The 22,159-nt window shown below is 44.0% G+C and overlaps 1 protein-coding gene across 1 annotated transcript; it reads left to right on the plus strand.

The window, feature by feature from the left end:
- Positions 1–371: 371 nt before the first annotated feature.
- LOC131322628 (uncharacterized) lies at positions 372–13,038 on the plus strand. Its single transcript, XM_058354023.1, has 22 exons — positions 372–1,698; positions 1,893–2,024; positions 2,209–2,420; positions 2,551–2,761; positions 2,892–3,126; positions 3,235–3,382; positions 3,489–3,785; positions 3,934–4,074; positions 4,240–4,510; positions 4,554–4,612; positions 4,695–4,785; positions 4,915–4,983; positions 5,806–6,140; positions 6,197–6,758; positions 8,945–9,035; positions 9,177–10,495; positions 10,746–10,877; positions 11,121–11,320; positions 11,446–11,656; positions 11,761–11,995; positions 12,103–12,250; positions 12,359–13,038. Exons 1-22 carry the CDS (start codon positions 414–416, stop codon positions 12,662–12,664), a joined length of 6,690 nt encoding a protein of 2,229 aa, XP_058210006.1. The 5' UTR covers positions 372–413; the 3' UTR covers positions 12,665–13,038.
- Positions 13,039–22,159: the final 9,121 nt, after the last annotated feature.

Here is a 22,159-nt window from a genome sequence, read left to right on the forward strand (position 1 = left end):
TTGGATAACTTGGGTCATCATTGTTGAAAAGTCTCTCACCAAACCAATCATAAAGAAGGATGAAATGGTTAAATGTTAGAACTCTTGAATTCGGTCAGAATTAAGTACTCCCTTCTGCAAAATGTTTTTTCGGTCCGCAAAATGAGGATGTAAAAATAATACAATTTTTGCAAGAAAAATTATTTAAATTTTTTTCAACAATTCACTAGATATCAATGAGTTCTGTTAATTTATGAAAGAAGTTTGAATTTTTTCTTTAAAAGAATGCATTACTTTTAGTCCTCATTTTACGGACCAAACAAACATTTTGGGACATCGTTTTACGCACCGGACAAACATTTTGGGACGGAGGTAATAGCTCACAAAACTACAACACAAACAGATAGAAGCACAAGTAATTTCTGAAGCCAGCAATGGAAGGATTTGTTATACCTCTTTGCATATTGTCTCTATTAGTATTTTCCATCTTAATTACCTCCAATGGTGTAGACACCATAACAAAAACAAAATCACTTGCAGATGGTGAGACCATAGTTTCATCAGGTGAAATCTTTGAAATGGGTTTTTTTAGCCCAGGAACTTCCAAGAAACGGTACGTCGGAATATGGTACAAGAACATACCAATTACGACAGTGGTATGGGTTGCCAATAGAGAAACCCCAATCTTTGACACATCAGGTGTGTTAAAGCTCACGAGTCCAGGAATTCTCGTCCTTGTAAATGGCACTAATGACATTATATGGTCTACTAACACATCAAGAACAGCGCAGGATCCGGTTGTTCAACTTTTCGATTCGGGTAATATGGTTGTGAGAAATGCAGATGATGAAATGAAAGCAGAGAGTTTGTTATGGCAGAGTTTTGATTATCCGGGGGACACGCTTTTACCGGGGATGAAGCTTGGAAAGAACTTGTCAACCGGCCAAGAATGGTACCTTTCTTCGTGGAAGAGTGATGATGATCCGGCTCAAGGTGTGTTTACACTCGTGCTTAATGCTCATGGATACCCACAAATGTTTGTTAGGAATGGTACTAATGACTTGTATTGTTCTGGACCATGGAATGGTCTCCGGTTTAGTGGGATTCCATACACGGCAACAATTCCTGGATTCAGTTCTTATTTCAATACGGGGGATGTTTTCTACACTAACGAGCTTACCAACACCTCAGTTGTTACAAGGTCCGTGTTGACTCATGATGGATATATAACGCTGTCTCTATGGGTTGACCAAACCCGCAGTTGGCTCGCTATGGCGAGTGCACCAAAGGCTAGCTGTGACATGTACGCATCCTGTGGCTCGTATGGTATCTGCATCATTAATAATTCCCCAATGTGTGAGTGTTTGGATAAATTTTTGCCGAAGTACCCAAAGGATTGGGACCGTTTTGATTGGTCAAGGGGGTGTGTTCGTAAGATGCCTTTGGGTTGCCACGAGGGCGGAGAAGATGGTTTCGTCATGTATTCAAGGGTCAAATTGCCTGACACGCGGAACTCATGGTTCGACACAAGGATGAGCCTTGAAGAATGTTGGAGAATGTGTTTGGAAAACTGCTCTTGTATGGCTTACGCAAATCTGGACATTCGTGGGGCAGGAACTGGTTGCTTGCTATGGTTTGACAACCTGATTGATTTAAAAGAGTTCATCGGAGGAAGCGGGCAAGACATATATTTGAGGATGGCATCCTCTGAATCAGGAGGTATGATTGATTATATCCAATCGAACATATGGGCAATTTGAGTAGGTAGCTCTAATTGCAACATAGCGAAGATAATTTTTCTGACAACCATTACTTGTTCAATTCCTATTTTCTTCACAAAACTTGCTTCGGACAGCCCATCACACAAGTCAACCTAATAAGTTCACAAGCAGTAGTTGAATATTGAACTGCAGGATATGTTAATTCGACGCTGAAAGGTAGAAACATAAAGCGGAAATGGATCATCACAGCACTTGCAGTTTCCATGACCATGCTAACTACAGCCTTCTTTTACTGTATTTGGAGGAGAAAGTTGCAAAAGAAAGGTACAAGTACTGAATTCCACTCTTGGAATCTAAATCTAAAGCAATTCAACGAAGTACATTTTACATGGAAATGGTTGGATGTATGTTGATCGAGTCTAATAGACAAGTTTAGTTGCAAATCTATGATTGTATTTGTTAGAGTCTCCATGTTTGTTATGCATCAATGACCCAAATCCGTATACAGTTAATGTAGCAGGGAAGGACTTGTTGTCATTTGATCTTGGCACAAGCATTGGAGCTGACAACACCACACTGACTGAAGCCAGTAAGAGTCAAAATAGTAGAAATAAGGAAGTTGATTTACCAAGGTTCAGCTTCACTAGTGTATCTGCTGCTACTGATAACTTCTCTGATGCAAATAAGCTCGGAGAGGGTGGTTTTGGACCTGTTTACAAGGTAAGATTCACCATCCGGTGTTGAACACTGTACAAATGATCATTTCTTTAACTTAGCATGTTACTTTGCAATAGTATTTGCTGTTAGTTTTGCATAGATAATTAAGAAACTTAGGCCTTTGATATGGCAGGGAAAGTTACAAAGAGGACATTCAGTGGCTGTGAAAAGGCTTTCAAGAAAATCTGGGCAAGGATTAGAGGAATTACAAAATGAAGCAATGCTCATAGCAAAACTTCAACACAAGAATCTTGTGAGACTATTGGGCTGCTGTATTGACGGAGACGAAAAAATTTTGATCTATGAGTACATGCCCAACAAAAGTTTGAATTTCTTCCTTTTCGGTTTGTATTTCCCACATACCCCAAGAGATTGAATTAAACATGATTGTGCTATTTGTATGCTTATGAATAGTTCATAACTTGTACAAGGTAGATGGTTCCATTTGTAATTCTTTGTGTAAATGTGAGACAGATCCGATCAAGCACGGGATACTAAATTGGGAGTTACGCCTTAAAATTATCGAAGGTATTGCTCAAGGGCTTCTCTATCTTCATGAGTATTCAAGGTTGCGAATTATCCACAGAGATTTGAAAGCTAGCAACATTCTCTTGGATAAAGACATGAACCCAAAAATATCAGATTTTGGGATGGCAAGAATATTCGGGGGCAACGGATCACAAGCAACAAATCGAATTGTTGGCACTTAGTAAGTCAAACATGATCCATAACCCAAACATCTCCATACCTTTGCACCTGAAGGGCTTATTTCTGTATAATATTTACCGTAGATGATTTCTTTTGTACTTAAATCCAGTGGCTACATGTCACCGGAATACGCCTTGGAAGGTCTCTTCTCAGTCAAATCTGATGTCTTCAGCTTTGGAGTATTATTGTTAGAGATTCTAAGCGGCAAAAGGAGCACAGGCTTCTATAACAGTGACTCCTTTAATCTTCTAGGATATGTAAGTCAATATAATCCCATTCCAATTCTTATCCTATTCCATTTTTTCCCTTTTTGTTTACGTTCTTTTTATTGAGATGTACTAATGATTTAAATTGATTAAACAGGCATGGGACTTGTGGAAGAACGGCAGGGGACTGGACTTTAAAGATCCGATATTAGAAGATATGTCTTCCACAAATATGCTGCTTAGATACGTTAATATAGGGCTGCTTTGTGTTCAAGAAAGTGCAGCCGATAGACCTACCATGTCCATTGTTGTATCAATGCTCAACAATGAACTTGTCCTTGTAGCCTCTCCAAAACAACCTGCATTTTCAACCAACAGGAGTGTCCTAGATCAAACATCACACAAATGCCCCCAAATTTGTTCAGAGAATGATGTGACACTCTCAATTTTGGAAGCACGATAATGGTTCATACTTCTGTGTGGATTCATTGTACTATCAATGTTAGTTCATGGAGGAAGGTCGTAATACTGTTCTTAAGCTCAATTTTCTTTCTTTTCCACCTCCATAGCTTCAGATGTTTACATATTTTTTACTCAATTAGATTTTTATAGATCTTCTTGTCCTTGGAAATCCTGTTCAGATTCTGCTTATTTTGGTGGTGCTTCTGAGCTATGGTTGTGGTTCTTCTTGGGTTTGTGCTTGCCATTGTGGTCGAGGAACTGTTCTGGCTGTTGATGTGATTGTGCTTGCAATGCCTCTTAAAGAAAATAGATGACATCTTCATTCAAGTGATTCGATAACACTCAAAAGAAATCGTATTGAGTCACTGACCAAAGGTGTTTAGAACACTACCTATGGAACATGCTGCATGAGCTGATGATTGTCATATTTTTGTACCCGGAAAAAGGAGATAATTGTCATATTTACACCGCTTGTGGCAATTATGGTAGCTGCAACATTGGAAATTCCCCGGTGTTTGGGTGTTTGGATGGTTTTGTGCTCAAGTACCCAGAGGAGTGGGGCAATGGAGAGAGGCCAAATGGGTGTGTTCAAAGAACACCTTTCGATAGTCCCCCAGGGTGTAAGAGATTGGTTTGTCCAGTTTTCGAGGGTCAAATTGCCTGACATGTGGAATTCGTGGTTTAACACAACGGATAACTTGAGGAATGTGGGAGAATGTACTTGGGAAAAAGCTCTTGCATGGCTTATTCTGTTAAGCAGTTGCAGGGGTACTGCTAGTGTTCCATTTCAGTTGTGAAGTCATGCAGTTGGTTGATGAGGTTTAGTTAGCCCTGAGCCCAGCCCAGCAATCCGTGTGAGCTTAGTTTGTCTGATGTGATTGATTTGTGGTTCTTGAAGTAGGAGAGTACATATAGTGGTTCTCATTCTTTCTGTAATGAACAATGCAGATCAATGAAAGGAAACTGTTATTCTTGTTCTATACATTTTCCAGGTTAGAAATTTGTTATATGCAAATCTTGAAATAAGCGATCATAAGTTTTTGGTCTGCTCTGATCATCTGCCAATTAAATTTTAGAAGAGAAATCTCTTAATAAATTCATTTGACATTATTCCTGGATAGAAGCAGTGGCCAATGTTGGCTCTACTGGGAAGAGAAGAGAAATAACTCTCATTTTGATTGGAAACATAGGTGACGTTGTACATGCTGTAGCGCCAAACGTTTCAGGAATCAGAGCAAACATTTCCACATTCCACTAGTCCAATAGTACTAAAATTTGCAAGAGCTGGAATTAAGTGGGGAGCGTGGAGTGATATGATTGAGAACGAGAGTGGAGGGTCCTACTAGAGGATTATGTGCCTAGCTTACAAGCGTCCCAGCCTTGAGGTGACCATTTGATTTTGATTCCAGAGACTGTCTAATTTTCTAGAGCAAAAGTCTGGTGGACTTGATTGCAACTTTCTCAATAGTTTGGGGAAGAATTAGGTTGGTTTAAAAGTTCAGGGAGGACATAAACACATTTGTGATAGTTTAGGGGATAAAAGTGGAAAATACCTTGGAAAAATCAGTTGTAGACAATTCAACAAAGCACTTTTTGGGTCATCGCTGTCGAAAAGTCTGTCAACAAACCAATGGAAGGATTTGAAGGAGACGTGGGGTGTGGCAGTTGGAGTGGGAGTGTTTTCCCAATTTTACCCAAGCAGTTACTTTGTTCCATCGTGAAAAAACTGTAAAATCTACAATATTTTTGGACAAAAGTGGAAATCACTTTTGTGACGGGGCTTTAGAAATGGGAAACACCAAACTGGTGTTCCCCTTTTATAATATTAGACGGGGCTTAAAAAATACAAGACACTAAATTGGTACTCTCCTTTTATATAATAGAAAATAGATGACTATAATCTTCAAAGAGACCTGAGCAGCAGTATTTTTAAAGAAATCAAATGGAAGGATTTGTTGTACCACTTTCCATACTGTCTCTATTCTCCATCTTAATTACCTCCAATGGTGTAGACATCATGACTACAACAAAATCACTTGCAGATGGTGAGACCCTAATTTCATCAGGTGGAATGTTTGAACTTGGCTTTTTCAGCCCAGGAACTTCCAAGAACCGGTACGTGGGAATATGGTACAGGACAGCATATTACAAGGAAATACCAAGAACGGCTGTGGTATGGGTTGCCAACAGAGAAACACCACTCTTCGACACATCAGGTGTGCTAAAGCTCACGAGTCGAGGAAACCTAGTCCTTGTAAACGGCACTAATGGCACAATATGGTCTACTAACGCTTCGAGATCAGCACTGGATCCGGTTGCGCAACTTTTCGATAACGGTAATATGGCTGTGAGAAACGCAGATGAATAGATGATGAAGTAAGAGCGACGTATTTCTTATGGCAGAGTTTTGATTATCCGGGGAACACGCTTTTACAGAGAATGAAGCTTGGGAAGAACTTCTTAACTGGTCAAGAACGGTACATCTCTTCATGGAAGAGCGATAATGATCCAGGTGAAGGTGCGTTTACATTCGTGCTTGACACGCATGGATACCCACAATTGTTTCTGAGGAAGGGCACTGCTGAGTACTTGTATGGGTCTGGACCATGGAATGTTCTCCGCTTTAGCGGGATTTCAAACTCAAACCAGATTTTCCGATTCAACTATGATTTAAGACTCGATTATGATCTCAATATGGAGGAGGTTTACTACACTTTCGATGTCCCCAACGCATCAGTTGCTCTGAGGACCGTGTTGAGTAGTGAAGGATATGTAGGGCAATGGACATGGGTTGATCAAACCCGTGGTTGGATCGCTATGGCGAGAGCACCGGAGGCTAGCTGTGACATGTATGCGTCCTGTGGCTCGTATGGTATCTGCAACATTGGTAACACTTCAATGTGCGGGTGTTTGGATAAGTTTGTGCCGGTGAACCCAAGAGAGCACCGGAGGCTAGCTGTGACATGTACGTGTCCTGTGGTTTTGAGTCCCCCAAATGAGCAAGGCTATATAATGAAATCTAGGCAGTGAGTGCCAGATTTTATTACGCCCTCGTTTGGGTTAATAAGTCAGTTGACTTGTTCTTTCTGTCTTAATTAAAAAAAATTACATTTTTTTGGTTTCGCATCAAGTCTTTTTTGGATTATCGGTTCGTCAAAGTGGCTTGTTTTTGTCATTATTTAAAAACTTTGGTTTTCAATATAATGTTTTACCTTTTCGATTTCTCTCGTTGAGATGAACTAATAATTCATAAATTTGATGCGAAACTAAAAAATGGAAAAATAAAAAACAAAAACAAAAAAAAGAAGCCAAGTGGCTCGCTTAAGCCAAGCCAGGCCAACCTTTTTGACAGGTAATCAGTGCATCTTCATTTAAAAAAATAATAATAAATTTCAACCGTACTTGTTTTATAAAAATGACGACTCCTGCAGTTTAGGGACAAAAGTGAAAATAACCCTCGGAAAATCAATTAACAAAGCATTTTGGGATCAACAAACCAGTTGTAAACAACTACAGGACCATGTTCGTTTTGGAATATTCTTTTCAAAAATGAGAAGGTTGTATTAATAATTGTTCAGTTGCACTTACAAAACAGAGATCATTACATAAAATTTGGACAAAGCTAAACTAATCGTCTAACAAATACAAAACGAGTCAATCACAAGACAATCCATGTTCGTTTTAGAATTTTAGATGTTAGATTTTGGGTAATAAATGGAGAAAGATAGATAAATAGAGAAATGAGAGTAATAATTAAGAGAAAATTTATTAAAGACCGTGCACAAAGAGAAAAGGTTGAGACTTGAGCCCTAAAATGAACATGGTCCTGGTGTTTTTATTGAACGGCAAAGAAAAAAACAATAATCTTTGAAATTGTTACAAAGGATAAGGAACAAAGATTTGACGGCATCATATCTCTAAATTTAAGAACAACCATGTGTCGAAAAATCCGAGACGCAAATCGAGTTTGGCAAGAAACCAAATAAGGAAACACCCATTACGGCAACTCCACACCTATCGGGTCAAACACCCGTAGGCCGAAACCCAAAACCTAAAAGAAAGCCCTAATCTACCGACAGCTCCCAAAATGCCGGACTTGGATCCTATCCATTTGCTTCAGACCAATTCGGCCCATTCGGGTGCATCTAGGCCATCCAAAAGCATTTTGGACGGTTCAGAGTTTGAGTATTTTTGATTTTTTTTTTTAAAAACACCTCTCTAAATCTAGGTCGTCCAAAATACTTTTGGACGGCCCGAATAAACTAAACTGTTCCGAAGCAAATGGACAAGAGGACAGTGGAGGAGAGATGCCCGCACCTCTATTCTGCTGTTCCTCTCTTGACTCGGTCACGCAGTCCACAAACCAGAGGCCCACCCCAGTTAAGAAGCTAGCCCGCCATTTAAAAAGACAAGTTAACCCAAGTGCACTTGGACCATCCATTTGTTTTGTCAAGAGGTCACTTTCCTCGTCCTCTCAGCCTCATCATCTCCATAATACAATTTGGGCCGTCAGCTTTGAATAGTTGAAAATAAATTAAAGAGGTAATTAATGAATCCCTTTGTCTGTTCAAAGGCCAATATTATTTACGGTGTCCCACACATTTGTGCTGCACCATTTTGAGTTCATCAAGGAAATATGAACTCTGCGATAATGTAAATCGATTATTTCAATCTGATGGGAGTTTCGGCTCTCGGGTTACCTATTGTTGTTTTGTTACATTACATGTGGAAATTGATCTATTCACAATGACAAAACTGTGGAAACTTTATATCCATCTCAAAACCAATTGGCAATGAGTGGAGAGGTCCCAGATGTTATTAAGTGATCACCCATTCCACTCCCAAGCAATATGAGATTCTATTTCTTTAACATCTCCCTCACGTGCAGCCGCATTTGAGGTCTGTCACGTGTAGCCACTTTTAGGTCCTATCATCGTTCAGCCTTTTTGCTGGTCTGTCATCATGGAGTGTGGATTGTTAATTAATTTTTTTAAAATGTGGGGTGAAACGGGCCCCGCTCTAATACCATGTGGAAACTTTATATCCATCTCAAAACCAATTGGCAATGAGTGAAGAGGTCCCAGATGTTATTAAGTGATCACCCATTTCACTTCCAAGCAATGTGAGATTCGATTTCTTTAACAAAAACAGACAGAATCTTCTGCCTGTTCTGCCAAAAGGGAAGTGAAGAAAGCCATATTTTTTTGGCGGAAGGATTTGAAGGAGATGCGGGGTATGGCAGGTAGACACCAAATTGGTGTTCTCCTTTTATATATTAGACGGGCCTTAAAAAATACTAGACACCAAATCGGTACTCTCCCTTTATATATTAGAAAAGATGACTATAATCTTCAAAGAGACCTGAGCAGCAGTAATTTTAAAGAAATAAAATGGAAGGATTTGTTGTACCACTTTGCATATTGTCTCTATTCTCCCTCTCAATTACCTCCAATGGTGTAGACATCATGACTACATCAAAATCACTTGCAGATGGTGATACCATAGTTTCATCAGGTGGAATCTGTGAACTTGGTTTTTTCAGCCCAGGAACTTCCAAGAACCGGTACGTGGGAATATGGTACAGGGCATTATATTACAAGGAAATACCAAAAACGGCTGTGTTATGGGTTGCCAACAGAGAAACACCACTCTTCGACACATCAGGTGTGCTAAAGCTCACGAGCCGAGGAATCCTAGTCCTTGTGAATGGCACTAATGGCACCATATGGTCTACAAATGCTTCGAGATCAGCACAGGATCCAGTTGCGCAGCTTTTCGATAGCGGTAACATGGTTGTGAGAAACAAAGATGATGAACTAAGAACATGGAATACGTTATGGCAGAGTTTTGATTATCCGGGGAACACACTTTTACCGGGAATGAAGCTTGGGAAGAACTTCTTAACTGGCCAAGAATGGTACATCTCTTCGTGGAAGAGCGATAATGATCCAGGTGAAGGTGCGTTTACATTCGTGCTTGATACGCATGGATACCCACAAATGTTTCTGAGGAAGGGTACTGCTGACTACTTTTATGGGTCTGGACCATGGAATGGTCTCCGCTTTAGCGGGATTTCAGACTCAAACCTGATTTTCAGATTCAACTATGATTTAAGACACAATTATGATCTCAATACGGAGAAGGTTTACTACACTTTCGATGTCCCCAACATCTCGATTGCTACGAGGACCCTGTTGAGTAGTGAAGGATATGTGGAGCAACTGACATGGGTTGATCAAATCCGCGGTTGGATTGCTAAGGCGAGAGCACCGGAGGCTGGCTGTGACATGTACGCGTCTTGTGGCTCGTATGGTATCTGCAACATTGGTAACACTTCAATGTGCGGGTGTTTGGATAAGTTTGTGCCGGTGAACCCAAGAGAGTGGGAACTTGGAGATTGGTCAACTGGGTGTGTTCGGAGGACGCCATTGGGTTGCCACGAGGGTGGAGAAGATGGGTTTGTCAAGTATTCAAGGGTCAAATTGCCCGACACACGGAACTCATCATTCGACATAAGGATGAGCCTTGAAGAATGTCGGAGAACGTGCTTGGGAAACTGCACTTGTACCGCTTATGCAAATCTGGACATACGCGAGGAAGGAAGTGGTTGCTTGCTTTGGTATGGTGACCTGATTGATATTAAAGAATTCATCGAAGGAGGCGGGCAAGACATCTATGTGAGGATGGCATCCTCTGAATCAGGTACAACTTGTTTTATCCAATTGAACTTATGGACACTTTGAGTAGCTCTAATTGCACATATTGCGAAAGAGAATTTTTTAGGCCAACTCTTTTTATTTTTTATTGATGGCCAACTCTTTTTATTTTTTATTGATGAGTGCCAACTCTTACTTGTTGAATGCTCGATTACTCTAAATTAAATTTCATCGGACGTCCATCACACAGGTCAATCTATTAAGTTCACAAGCAGTACTCAAATATTGAAATGCAGGTTATGTGAATCCCACAGCCAGAGGTAGAAGTGTGAGGTGGAAATGGATCATCACAGCACTTGCAATTTCCATGACCCTGCTGACTATAGCCTTCTTTTACTGTATTTTGAGGAGAAAGTTACAAAAGAAAGGTATGGATACAGAATTCAAGTCTTGCAATTCAGCGAAATACATTTTACATGAAAATAGATGGTGTTTACTATTGTGCAAGTTTACTTGTTTGTTGTAGGATTCAGAATTTGGGATTGTATAACATGTATGTTGGTTGAGTCTGCCAGACAAGTTTACTATGGCAAATCTATGATTGTATATGTTAGAGTCTCTCTGTTTGTTATGCATCAATGATCCCAATCCGTATACACTTAACGCAACAGGGAAGGACTTGCTGTCATATGATCTTGGGACAAGCATTGGGGCTGGCAACAACACACTAACTCAAGCCAGCAAGAGTCTAAATAGTGGAAAGAAGGAAGTTGATTTACCATGGTTCAGCTTCGCTAGTGTATCTGCTGCTACTGATAGCTTCTCTGATGCAAATAAGCTTGGAGAGGGTGGTTTTGGACCTGTTTACAAGGTAAGATATACCATCAGGTGTAGGACACAAATGATCATTTCTTTAACTTAGCATGTTACTTCACAATAGTATCTTGCAGTTAATTTGCAAAGATCATAAAGAAACATAGCCCGTTGATATATCAGGGAAAGTTACAAAGAGGACATACGGTGGCTGTGAAAAGGCTTTCCACAAAATCTGGACAAGGATTGGAGGAATTTCAAAATGAGGCAATGCTCATAGCAAAACTTCAACACAAGAATCTTGTGAGACTACTAGGCTGCTGTATTGATAGAGATGAAAAAATTTTGATCTATGAGTACATGCCCAACAAAAGCTTGGATTTCTTCGTTTTCGGTGTGTACTTCCTACATATCCCAAGAGATTGAATTAGACGTGATTGTGCTTGTTCTATGCTTACGAATTGTTCCATTTGTATTATTCTGCATATATTGAGACAGATCCGATCAAGCACGGGATACTACATTGGGAGTTGCGTCTTAAAATTATCGTAGGAATTGCTCAAGGGATTCTCTATCTTCATGAGTATTCAAGGTTACGAATTATCCACAGAGATTTGAAAGCTAGCAACATTCTCTTGGATAAAGACATGAACCCAAAAATATCCGATTTTGGGATGGCAAGAATTTTCGGAGGCAACGGATCACAAGCAACAAATCGAATTGTTGGCACTTAGTAAGTCAAACATAATCCACTGCATCAAACACCTCCCTGCCTTTGCACCCAATCAGCTTATTTCTGCATAATTTACCTAACATGATTGGTTTCATACTCAAATCCAGCGGCTACATGTCCCCAGAATACGCCTCAAGAGGTCTCTTCTCAATCAAATCTGATGTTTTCAGCTTTGGAGTACTGTTGTTGGAGATTCTAAGTGGCAAACGGAACACAAGCTTCTATGACAGTCACTCCCTTAATCTTCTAGGATATGTGAGTTAATACAGTCCCATTCCAATTCTTAAGTCCTTTTCCCTTTTGTACCTTTTTGTGTACTTTCTTATATTGAGATGTACTAATGATTAAAAATTGCTTGTACAGGCATGGGACTTGTGGAAGAGTGGCAGGGCACAGGATTTAAAAGATCCGATATTAGAAGATATATCTTCCACAAATACACTGCTGAGATACATAAATATAGGTCTGCTTTGTGTTCAAGAAAGTGCAGCCGATAGGCCAACCATGTCTGATGTTGTATCAATGCTCAGTAATGAAGCTTCCTTTCTCCCATCTCCAAAGCAACCTGCATTTTCATTTAGTATGAGCGTCCTAGATCAATCTCCACACAAACACCACGAAATATGTTCAGAGAATGATATGACAATGTCAATTTTGGAAGCACGATGACGGGTCATAACTACAGCGAGGATTCATCATATTCTCAGTGTTATCTCTTAAGATGAAGGTCGTAATTCTTTCTTAAGCTCGTGTCTCCTCTCTTAAGCTTGTTGTCCTTGGAAATCCACCGGAGAGTCTGGTATTCAATTAAAACTTCCCCTCCTAGGAACTAGTTTGTGCCATGTTGTGTAATTATTGTGTTGGTGTTTCTGATGTATAGTTGTATTTCTTCTTGGGGTTGTGCTTGCCATTGTGGTTGAGGAACTGTCACAGCAGTTGACGTTATTGTGCGTGCAATGCCTCTCGACGGAAAAAGAAAAGAAAGCAACTGGAAATTTCATCTGCATTGAAGCTTGAGCTATACGCTATGAATATTGTCCTCATTATAGCATATTAACTGAGCACGCTAATTAACAATTGTTAAAAACATGGTAAAGTTTTAACTTTTTTTTAACTGAGCTAATTGCAATTCGAACTCTAGTAGCTTGATTTTTTATGCAATATTATTATGTTTACGAAGTCGAGTAGATGTATTGTTGGAGCTTGGTGTGAAACATAAACAAGGTTGAAAAATGTGTTCGAACTTGGATTGTTACAAAGAACAAGAATTTGACAATTCTGTAAAGTCCATATTTTGGCAATCCCATGATAAAATCTCTTTTGATTTGTATCCCATTAATTATGTTGGAACTTATTGTTTTAGAGCATTTGTTTTAGGAAAGGCTATCAATTGTAGCTTGTAATTGATAGAGATAGGTTGTCAAAGGAAAGCAGTTTGGAAGGGAATCAGTTTGCATAGAGAAATTCGTGCAAAGGAAATGCAGAAATCGTGGGTGGCAATATGGAAGTGATTGTCTGTCATAGTGCTCGAGCAACTCAAGACAGGTTTTATTCCGTGCTCGAGCAATGTTCTTTTTTCAGCAGTCTATTTATATGAGGCTTTGTTGGCTTTTCAAGATGACCGAATATATGAGTGCAGCCCCTCTCTTGCTCCAAAACTGAGAAATATCTAAGGGAGATTTTTAGTTTGTCTCTAGGAAAAAAATATGATCATTTGATCATCAAACTTCCGGATTAATTCCAAGAGCCCTCTCCATACTTTGTGATTGCTAATCAAAGTGGTCTTCCGGTGGATACCGACGGTGGATTCCTTAGGTTATTGGAAGGCTTGAGCGATTCAAGGCAGCGGCGGTCAAGCACTAGGTGCGGTGAACGAGTGATTCGGCAATCAACCTTGGTCAACCGAGAGCGATTCTAGGTTGTAAGTATAGGTTTGTTTGTAACCGTACAATGAGTATAGTACATGATTTCCTTCCCGTGGTTTTTTCCCATTTAGGGTTTTTCACGTATATTCTGGTGTTCATTGTTTATTCTTCGTTCCTATTATTTCTTGATTATTGGATCGGTAGGAAAATAGGAATTTCAAATTCAACATAGGATGACTTCACGTAACTGGAGTGTTATGGGGTCATCGACTTTTTTATTTTATTTTTTCCCTTATTTTTGTTTCTGCGGTCAGAGTTTCCGAGCCGCTTTATGTGCAATTCAACTATTCTCTTTCCCAGTCCGATCGAAGGCAAGCCATCCACGCTGGCACTAAGGGATTCACAAGAGATTTATCTCTTGCAACCTGGCCCCTAGAGATTACCAAATTTCGAACTCAGAATATCTAAATTTACAGCTCTCAGTTCCGCTTGAGCGGGCTTGGGTCATCGACCTTGAATGCCTGTCTAGAAATTAACCAATATATAAAGACGATAAGGACTTGTTCCAGCATGTGTCTCTGCATTGTTTGACTCAGCTTGAGTCGCTAGTCCTACATATAAACTTCGCAATCAACCATAAAGTTTGGAGAGGGCGGGCTTGGACCGGCATCCTGAAAAGTGAAAAACTAATAACTTCCCAATCAAACCATAAAACTTTTTGGGTTATCGCTGTAAAAAGTCTCGTCAACAAACCAATTGTAAACAACTAGTAGTACTGGGTAAACGTACAACTAGTAGTACTTGTGCTTTTTTTAACGAATATTTTTTTTATAATATTTGAAATTGTTAAAAAGAATAAGGAACTAGGATTCGAAGGTATCATATTCCTAAATTTATGAAAAATCAATTCCTAAATTTAAAGAACAATTACGTGTCCAAAAATCCGAAACCGAAACCTGAGTTTAGGCCCTGTTCGGACAAATAAGCCACAGTGGCTTATTTTTTGTCTTTATTCAAATTTTTTTCGTATCACTTGGCTTATTATCATTTTTTTTGGGATTATTGCATCCTCACGACAAGAAGAATCTAAAAAGTAAAAAAAATTGACCGAAATCCAATTTTTTTTGAATAAAGACGAAAAAATTGGCTTATTGATTTACTTTCGTCTTTATTCAAAAAAAATTGGATTTCGGTCAAAAATTTTTACTTTTTAGATTCCTCTTGTCGTGAGGATGCAATAATCTCCAAAAAAATGATAATAAGCCAAGTGATACGAAAAAAATTTGAATAAAGACAAAAAATAAGCCAAAATGGCTTCTTTGTCCGAACACTCCCTAGTCAAGAAACTAAGCAAGGAAACACCCATTAGGATAAGTCCATACCTGTCGGGCCAAGCTCAAAACACCCGTTGGCCTAAACCCCAAAACCTAACAGAAAACCCTCATCTACCGACAGCTCCCAAAACCCCAGCCCCTCCCAGACCGGCAGCCACACCAAAGCCCCACCCCATTTAAGAAGAGTAGAAAATAGGGAGGACGGTGGAGGAGAGATGCCCACACATCTATTCTGCTGTTTCTGTCTTGACTTGACTCGGCTCTGAGTAGTTATTCAATATTCTCGGAGTATATGAACAGTATACTCTCTCATCTCACATAACATGTAGGTCCCATATGTGTTCTTTGTGTGGGCCACACATATTATGTGAGAGGAGGAAGTATACTATTCATATTCTTCGGGAATATTGAATAATTTTCGTTTCTGCAGTCCACTTACTGTGGAGGCTTCCGTAATTGTCTCGGTAATATAACCGGACCACCATCAACCGAGTCCTCATATTGACATGGGCCTGTGTATATTTTTCTGTTTACTCGCTCGGCGTCAAGTCTCCTGTTTACACTTCGGTTAGTTACCGAGGTGTGCATTCCGTTTGGGTCTTTTGGCAGAATGCAGCATAGCAGGAGGGGACCATGAACGATACGTGGCGAAAAGGATCATCTGCCCATGTGCTTCATAACCGTCTTATCCCGTGGCATCATCTATGAGGTCACCAAGGGCGGTTACCTAAGCGTGACCTCCATGCACTGGCTTGGAGCCCAAGTTAACCTAGGTCTATAAATACAAAGGGATATTCATCTTTGAGAGGTATGCCATCTTCCCCTAACCCCAGACCTAAAAGCAACTCTCCTTACATCTAACTTGATCGTCGGAGGGTCACAAGGCTATTCCAGCCTTAGTGACTTGTTGCAGGTCCAACGGCGGAGGAACGGAGCAGCGGAAGTGAAGTACAAGTTCAGGCGAAGGTCCCTCCTCCTAAATCGAACCCCTACAATTGGCGACTCCGCTGGGGACCTAGCCATCCTTTCAACTTTCACTTCCCCCCATCTGCTCCGTTAAAACATCCAGAATCAAACATGGTGGAGATCGACGACGCACATCACGGTGGTACCGCCCACGGGCTCGGTTCCCTCGTGGACCACAGCCTGGCTTCTGGAGGAGCGGCGGCCCATGGAAAGAACCACATATCCATCGGAGTTGGCGCCGGAGCGTCAGCTCCAGACGCAGGCCCATCCTCCGAGCTCCACTCCTACATCCGCCATCTCGAGCGCAAAATCGATGATCTCACGACGGTTGTAGACCACGACAGACACGTCCGAGACGAGTTGGCAGAGATCAAACACCTCCTCATCTCCCCATCTCATTCCTCCGGGAGCCGCGGCGGAAGAACAAACCGTCGCACCCCCCCACGCAGTCACGAAGCCGGTCACCTGCTAGAGCATAGATCCCGTCCTTCAGTCAAGGATCGTCTTGAGTCACCAAGACCGGTGGACACACGAGCCCCAAAAGAAACATCGCGCAGGGACCGTTCTCGCTCTCCTGCGCAACTTCGAAGGAGGCCATCGGCCTTTGACAGGCTCGGTGGTGGGAGCGTCTCTGCCTCCTCCACCCACTCCGTCCTTGTGGGCAGGACAGGCCGGGAATCTACCCCTAGCCTCACAAGGGCATCCAGGGGAGATGACGGCCTTGTCGAGATCCAGACTAGAGGATACCGGGAGCGCCTGAAGGGCCCCCGAGCCAGAAGTCCCATCGTCTCGCACCCCGGCGGCGCAAACAGCAGGAGCCCGGTCACCGAGCGCCTCGAGGCTTCCGCTCGGGATAGCTACCGACATCATCGCCAGGAGCGTTTTCCCAGAAAAACGGTTAGTATCGATCCAAAGAGAAAGGAGCACGAACGATTGGACAAACTCGTCCCCAAGAAGCGTACAGCGACTGAGCGTCCAGACGGCCCCGACCGTTCGATCCGACCTCATCGCGATGCGCGACTTGCACGACTCTCGACCTCTCCATTCACAAGAGAGATCGACTCGGTTACCCCACCCAAAGGATTCTCCCAACCCAAGTTCGCAAAATATGACGGCAAGACCGAGGCGTACACTCATCTGGTCCAGTATAAAACCGTCATGTCTCTATTTCTTCGGAATGAACCCTCGGACGATGCTTTCCTGTGCAAAGTGTTTCCAGCAAGCCTCGGCAACCTGGGCCTCACCTGGTTCAATCAACTCCCGGCTCGGTCAATCTCCTCGTTCGATTCCCTCTGTGACGCCTTCATGGCACGGTTCGTAACGAGCAACAAGCACGAGAAGGAGATCGACTCCCTCTTAGCCCTCCGTAAGAGGAACGACGAAACGCTTCGGCAGTACGCCGGCCGTTATTGGGAGTTGTTCAATGAGATAGAAGGTTGCGACGGTGTCATCTCTGCCCGAGGATTCAAGCTCGGTCTCACATCCCAGGACGAGCAAGTCTACGACGACCTCGCTCGCCATAAGCCGAACTCTATGAAGGACCTTATGACTCGAATCGAGAACTGGTGTCAGCTCATCGAGTCCAAGGCAGAGAGAGGCATCGGGAAGCCTACAAGTTCAAAAGCGTTGAACACTTCGGTATCCATACCGGCCTCCGCACCTATTTCAACCCCGAAGAAACAGGTCAACACGATCAAGCAGTCGCCGAGGAGGGGGCCGAAGCCAAGTGACTTCAACGCAGAAAAGACCGTCTTCACCATTCCCATCTACCGGATCATTGATCAAGTGAAGGATCAGCCCTTCTTCTCCTTCCCCAATCAAAAGCTCGGAACCGAAAATGGGAAAATCAAGAATCCCATCGTTCGATGCAGCTACCATAGCGAGCAAGGTCACTTCACCACAGCATGCAAGCCCTTCAAGGCCTACTTGGAACAGCTTGTTGCTGGTGGCCACCTCGGCAACTTCATCGATCACGAGAAGACGACGGCTAGGACACAGAGGACCGAATCACATACCGAGGAAGAGGTACAGACAATCAACGTCATACACGGTCCCTTGAACCCCGAAGCCGCCCGAGTCATCCGGGCAGAATTGAATGAAGCCTCCTCCTCCAAGCAGGTCATGCTAGTTGGCCCCGAACCGAAGCGCCCCAGAACCGACGACGGCTCCAAATGGACGATAACGTTTACCGAGAAGGATCTCGACCGCGTCCAGCTTCCCCACAACGACGCCCTCGTGGTCACGCTACGCATCGGAAATTTCAACGTCCGTCGCGTCCTCGTAGACCAGGGCAGCTCTGCCGAAGTCATGTACTATTCCCTTTTCAAGGATCTGAAGATTCCCGAGACCGACCTCCGTCCTTCCGAAGTTCCCCTTATCGGCTTCAACGGAGCTCCTGTCTGGCCCATCGGTATGATCACTCTTCCTGTCCGTGCCGGCTCGGTAACGCTTGAAATAGACTTTGTGGTGGTCGACGTCCCTGGCCCTTACAACGCCATTGTTGGTCGAACCTGGCTGCATAGGCTTAAAGCGATTGCCTCCACTTATCACCAAGTGGTACGTTTCATCGGCACTAACGGGCACCAGGAAGACCTGTACGGAGACCAGACCGCGGCCAAGCAGTGCTACGTCAACGCTGTCCGAAGCACCAAACAGACCCCCCGGGTGAATCTCATTGAAGAACCAGAAGCCCCAGTTTTGGAGGACGTCGGCAGATCCCCCGACGACAAAACCGTCGAAGATGTGGCCACAATCCCAATCACCGAGGACGGCTCCCGCTTCTTCCTTGTCAGTTCCTCACTTAGTGACACTGATCGGAATGAGACGGTAGCTTTTCTCAACCGAAACATTGAAATGTTCGCCTGGACTCCCTACGAGATGCCGGGGCTCGACCCCTCTTTCATCTGCCACGAGCTCAACATCGACAAAGCCAAGCGACCGGTCGTACAGAAAGCACGACGGTCCTCTCCCATTCACTCCGAGGCCGTCATTGAAGAAGTCAACCGACTCCTAAACGCTGGGGCAATCAGAGAGGTCCAGTACCCCAAGTGGTTGGCTAACACCGTCGTAGTCAAGAAGAAGAATGGCAAATGGCGTGTCTGCGTCGACTACTCCAACCTTAACGATGCCTGCCCGAAGGACTTCTTTCCTCTTCCCCGAATCGACCAGCTTGTCGACGCCACCTCTGGTCACGAGCGACTCAGCTTTTTGGATGCGTACCGGGGCTACCACCAGATCGCCATGAGCGAAGGCGATATCGAGAACACCGCCTTCATTACCCCCCACGGGATCTTCGGTTACCTCGTAATGCCCTTCGGTTTGAAAAATGCCGGAGCAACCTTCCAGCGAATGATAACCAAGATGTTCGAGCAATTACTGGGAGACACTATGCTGGCATACATTGACGACATGGTGGTTAAAAGTCTTCGCGCCGGTGATCATCTAACTCACCTTGCCGAAGTCTTTGAGATACTCAAGCGCCACAAACTCCGCCTCAATGCCGAGAAATGCGTATTCGGCGTCAGCTCCGGAAAATTTCTCGGCCATCTCGTCTCCCGGCGCGGTATTGAGGCCGACCCTTCCCAAATTCAAGCAATTGATCAGCTCTCGGCTCCCCACAACAAGCGCGATGTTCAGCGTCTAACCGGGATGGCTGCTGCTTTGAATCGGTTTATAAGTCGCTCCTCGGACAAATGTCAGCCATTTTTCGCTCTACTAAAAGGCAGCCGACGAAGCTTCAACTGGACAGAAGAATGTGACCAAGCCCTCCAGCGACTAAAGGAGTATCTTTCCACGGCTCCACTCCTCGTCACTCCAAGGGACCAGGAAGACCTGTTCCTCTATCTAGCTGTCTCCCCGCACGCCGTCAGCTCGGTGCTCGTCCGACAGGAGGGTCGGGAGCACCAGCCAATCTACTACTCCAGCAAAACCATGACTCCCGCCGAGACGCGCTACCTCCCCCTGGAGAAGCTCGTGCTCGCCCTAATCTCAGCCTCCCGAAAGCTTGCCCCGTACTTCCAGTCTCATCGCATCATCATCCTGACCGAGTTCCCCCTCAAATCTCTTCTCCGAAAGGCCGATCTCTCCAACCGAATTTCACAATGGGCCGTTGAGATTGCCAATTTCGAAATCCACTTTCAGCCTCGGACAGCAATAAAGGCTCAGGTTCTGGCTGACTTCATCGCAGAGCTTACACCGCCCAACGTATCTGCTTCGGCACCCCCACCGAGCACCGAAGCAGTACTCCAGGCCAACCCTAGCGCAGCTTGGCAGCTCTTTCACGGAGATGTATGGAAAATGTACGTCGATGGCGCATCCAACAGCCGAGGCGCAGGTGCGGGCGTCGTTCTTCTCTCACCCTCCGGTGTCTTGCACGAAAGCTCCTTCTCCATCAATTTCCCAGCCTCTAACAACGAGGCCGAATATGAGGCGTTGATCTCCGGACTCAAGACTGCCGAAGCCATTGGCATCGAAGAGCTCGTCGTTTACAGCGACTCCCAGTTGGTGGTTAACCAACTCTCTGAAGAATACGAAGCTCGGGATGACCGCATGCGTACCTACCTAAGCACCGCAGTCCAGCTCATTCAACGCTTTAAAGCAATCAGAGTCGAGCATATTTCAAGGGAACAGAACGCCCACGCCGACGCCCTGGCAGGTCTCGCTTCGGCATTCTCATGCACTGGGCACCGATCCATTTCCTTCAATTCTATTGACAAGCCCAGTTTTGAACTCGAAGACCTACAGAAGGAAGTACTCAACATAGAGCTCGGTCCGAGCTGGATGGATGAAATCGTCCTTTACCTAAGGGAAGACTCCCTTCCCACCGACAAAAAGGACGCCCACCGACTCCGCAACAAAGCTGCCCTCTTCTGGCTCAATCCCAACGGCAAGCTTTACCGAAGATCGTTTACCGGGCCGTACTTATTGGTTGCACACCCACATCAAGTTCCGGGCATTATCGAAGAGCTTCACGCCGGTGACAGCGGTTGTCACTCCGGTGGACGATCGCTCGCCCACCGAGCCCTCACTCAGGGATATTGGTGGCCGACAATGAAGAAGGACGCTGAAGAGTTCGTCAAGCGTTGCAAAAAGTGCCAGATGTTCGCTCCCATTATCCATCAGCCGGCCCGGGACCTGAGCCCTCTCACCAGCCCCTGGCCCTTCTCCCAATGGGGCATGGATATCGTTGGAAAGCTCCCAGTCGCTCCGGGTGGATTCAAGTTCCTTTTAACCGCAACAGATTATTTCTTGAAATGGGTCGAGGCCGAGCCCCTGGTAACCATTGAAGAAACAGACGTCATCCGCTTTGTGTGGCGCAACATCATCTCACGCTTCGGTGTGCCGTTCGCCATAATTACTGACAATGGAGGGCAGTTTACAGGAATGAAGTACCGGGCTCTGCTTGACGAATACGGTATCAAATGGGACACGTCCACTCCGGCTTACCCCCAGGGCAACGGACAGGCTGAGGCGGCAAACAAAGCAATTTCATCCGGGCTAAAGCGACGACTCGAGTCACGGCGAGGAAAATGGGCCGAAGAGCTGCCCAGGGTACTCTGGGGCTATCGTACGACGCCTCGGCGATCAACCGGTCGCACACCTTTTTCCTTGGCATTCGGAATGGAGGCGGTCATCCCACTCCAAGTCGGACTTCCAACAATGAGAACAGAAAATTTTGATGAGTCGGTCAACAACACCACCATTGCTTCGGACCTCGATTTAGCCGAAGAAGAACGGGACAACGCAAGGATAAAGCTCGCTTCATACCAACAGGAGGTTGCAAAGGGTTACAACCGAAGCGTGCGCCTCCGGTCGTTTAAGCCTAACGATCTCGTTTGGAAAAAGGTGGTGGAGAAGTCCAAAAAGCGAAAGTTAATGCCCAATTGGGAGGGTCCTTACCGAGTTCTCAAGCACCTCGGTTCGGGTAATTACAAATTGGAGAAACTGGATGGTTCCCCCATTGCTAAGTCATGGAACGCCAACAATCTGAAGAAGTTCTA

Source organism: Rhododendron vialii, chromosome 4a (assembly GCF_030253575.1).
Source record: "Rhododendron vialii isolate Sample 1 chromosome 4a, ASM3025357v1".
In the NCBI taxonomy this organism is placed as follows: domain Eukaryota; kingdom Viridiplantae; phylum Streptophyta; class Magnoliopsida; order Ericales; family Ericaceae; genus Rhododendron; species Rhododendron vialii.

Bases quoted from the DNA above. Each gene is read 5' to 3' on its own strand.
- LOC131322628 (XM_058354023.1), top strand. From the start codon at position 414: ATGGAAGGATTTGTTATACCTCTTTGCATATTGTCTCTATTAGTATTT. The intron at 2,421-2,550 runs GTAAGATTCACC...TTGATATGGCAG, and splicing joins GTTTTGGACCTGTTTACAAG to GGAAAGTTACAAAGAGGACA. The intron at 10,496-10,745 runs GTACAACTTGTT...ATTGAAATGCAG, and splicing joins GATGGCATCCTCTGAATCAG to GTTATGTGAATCCCACAGCC.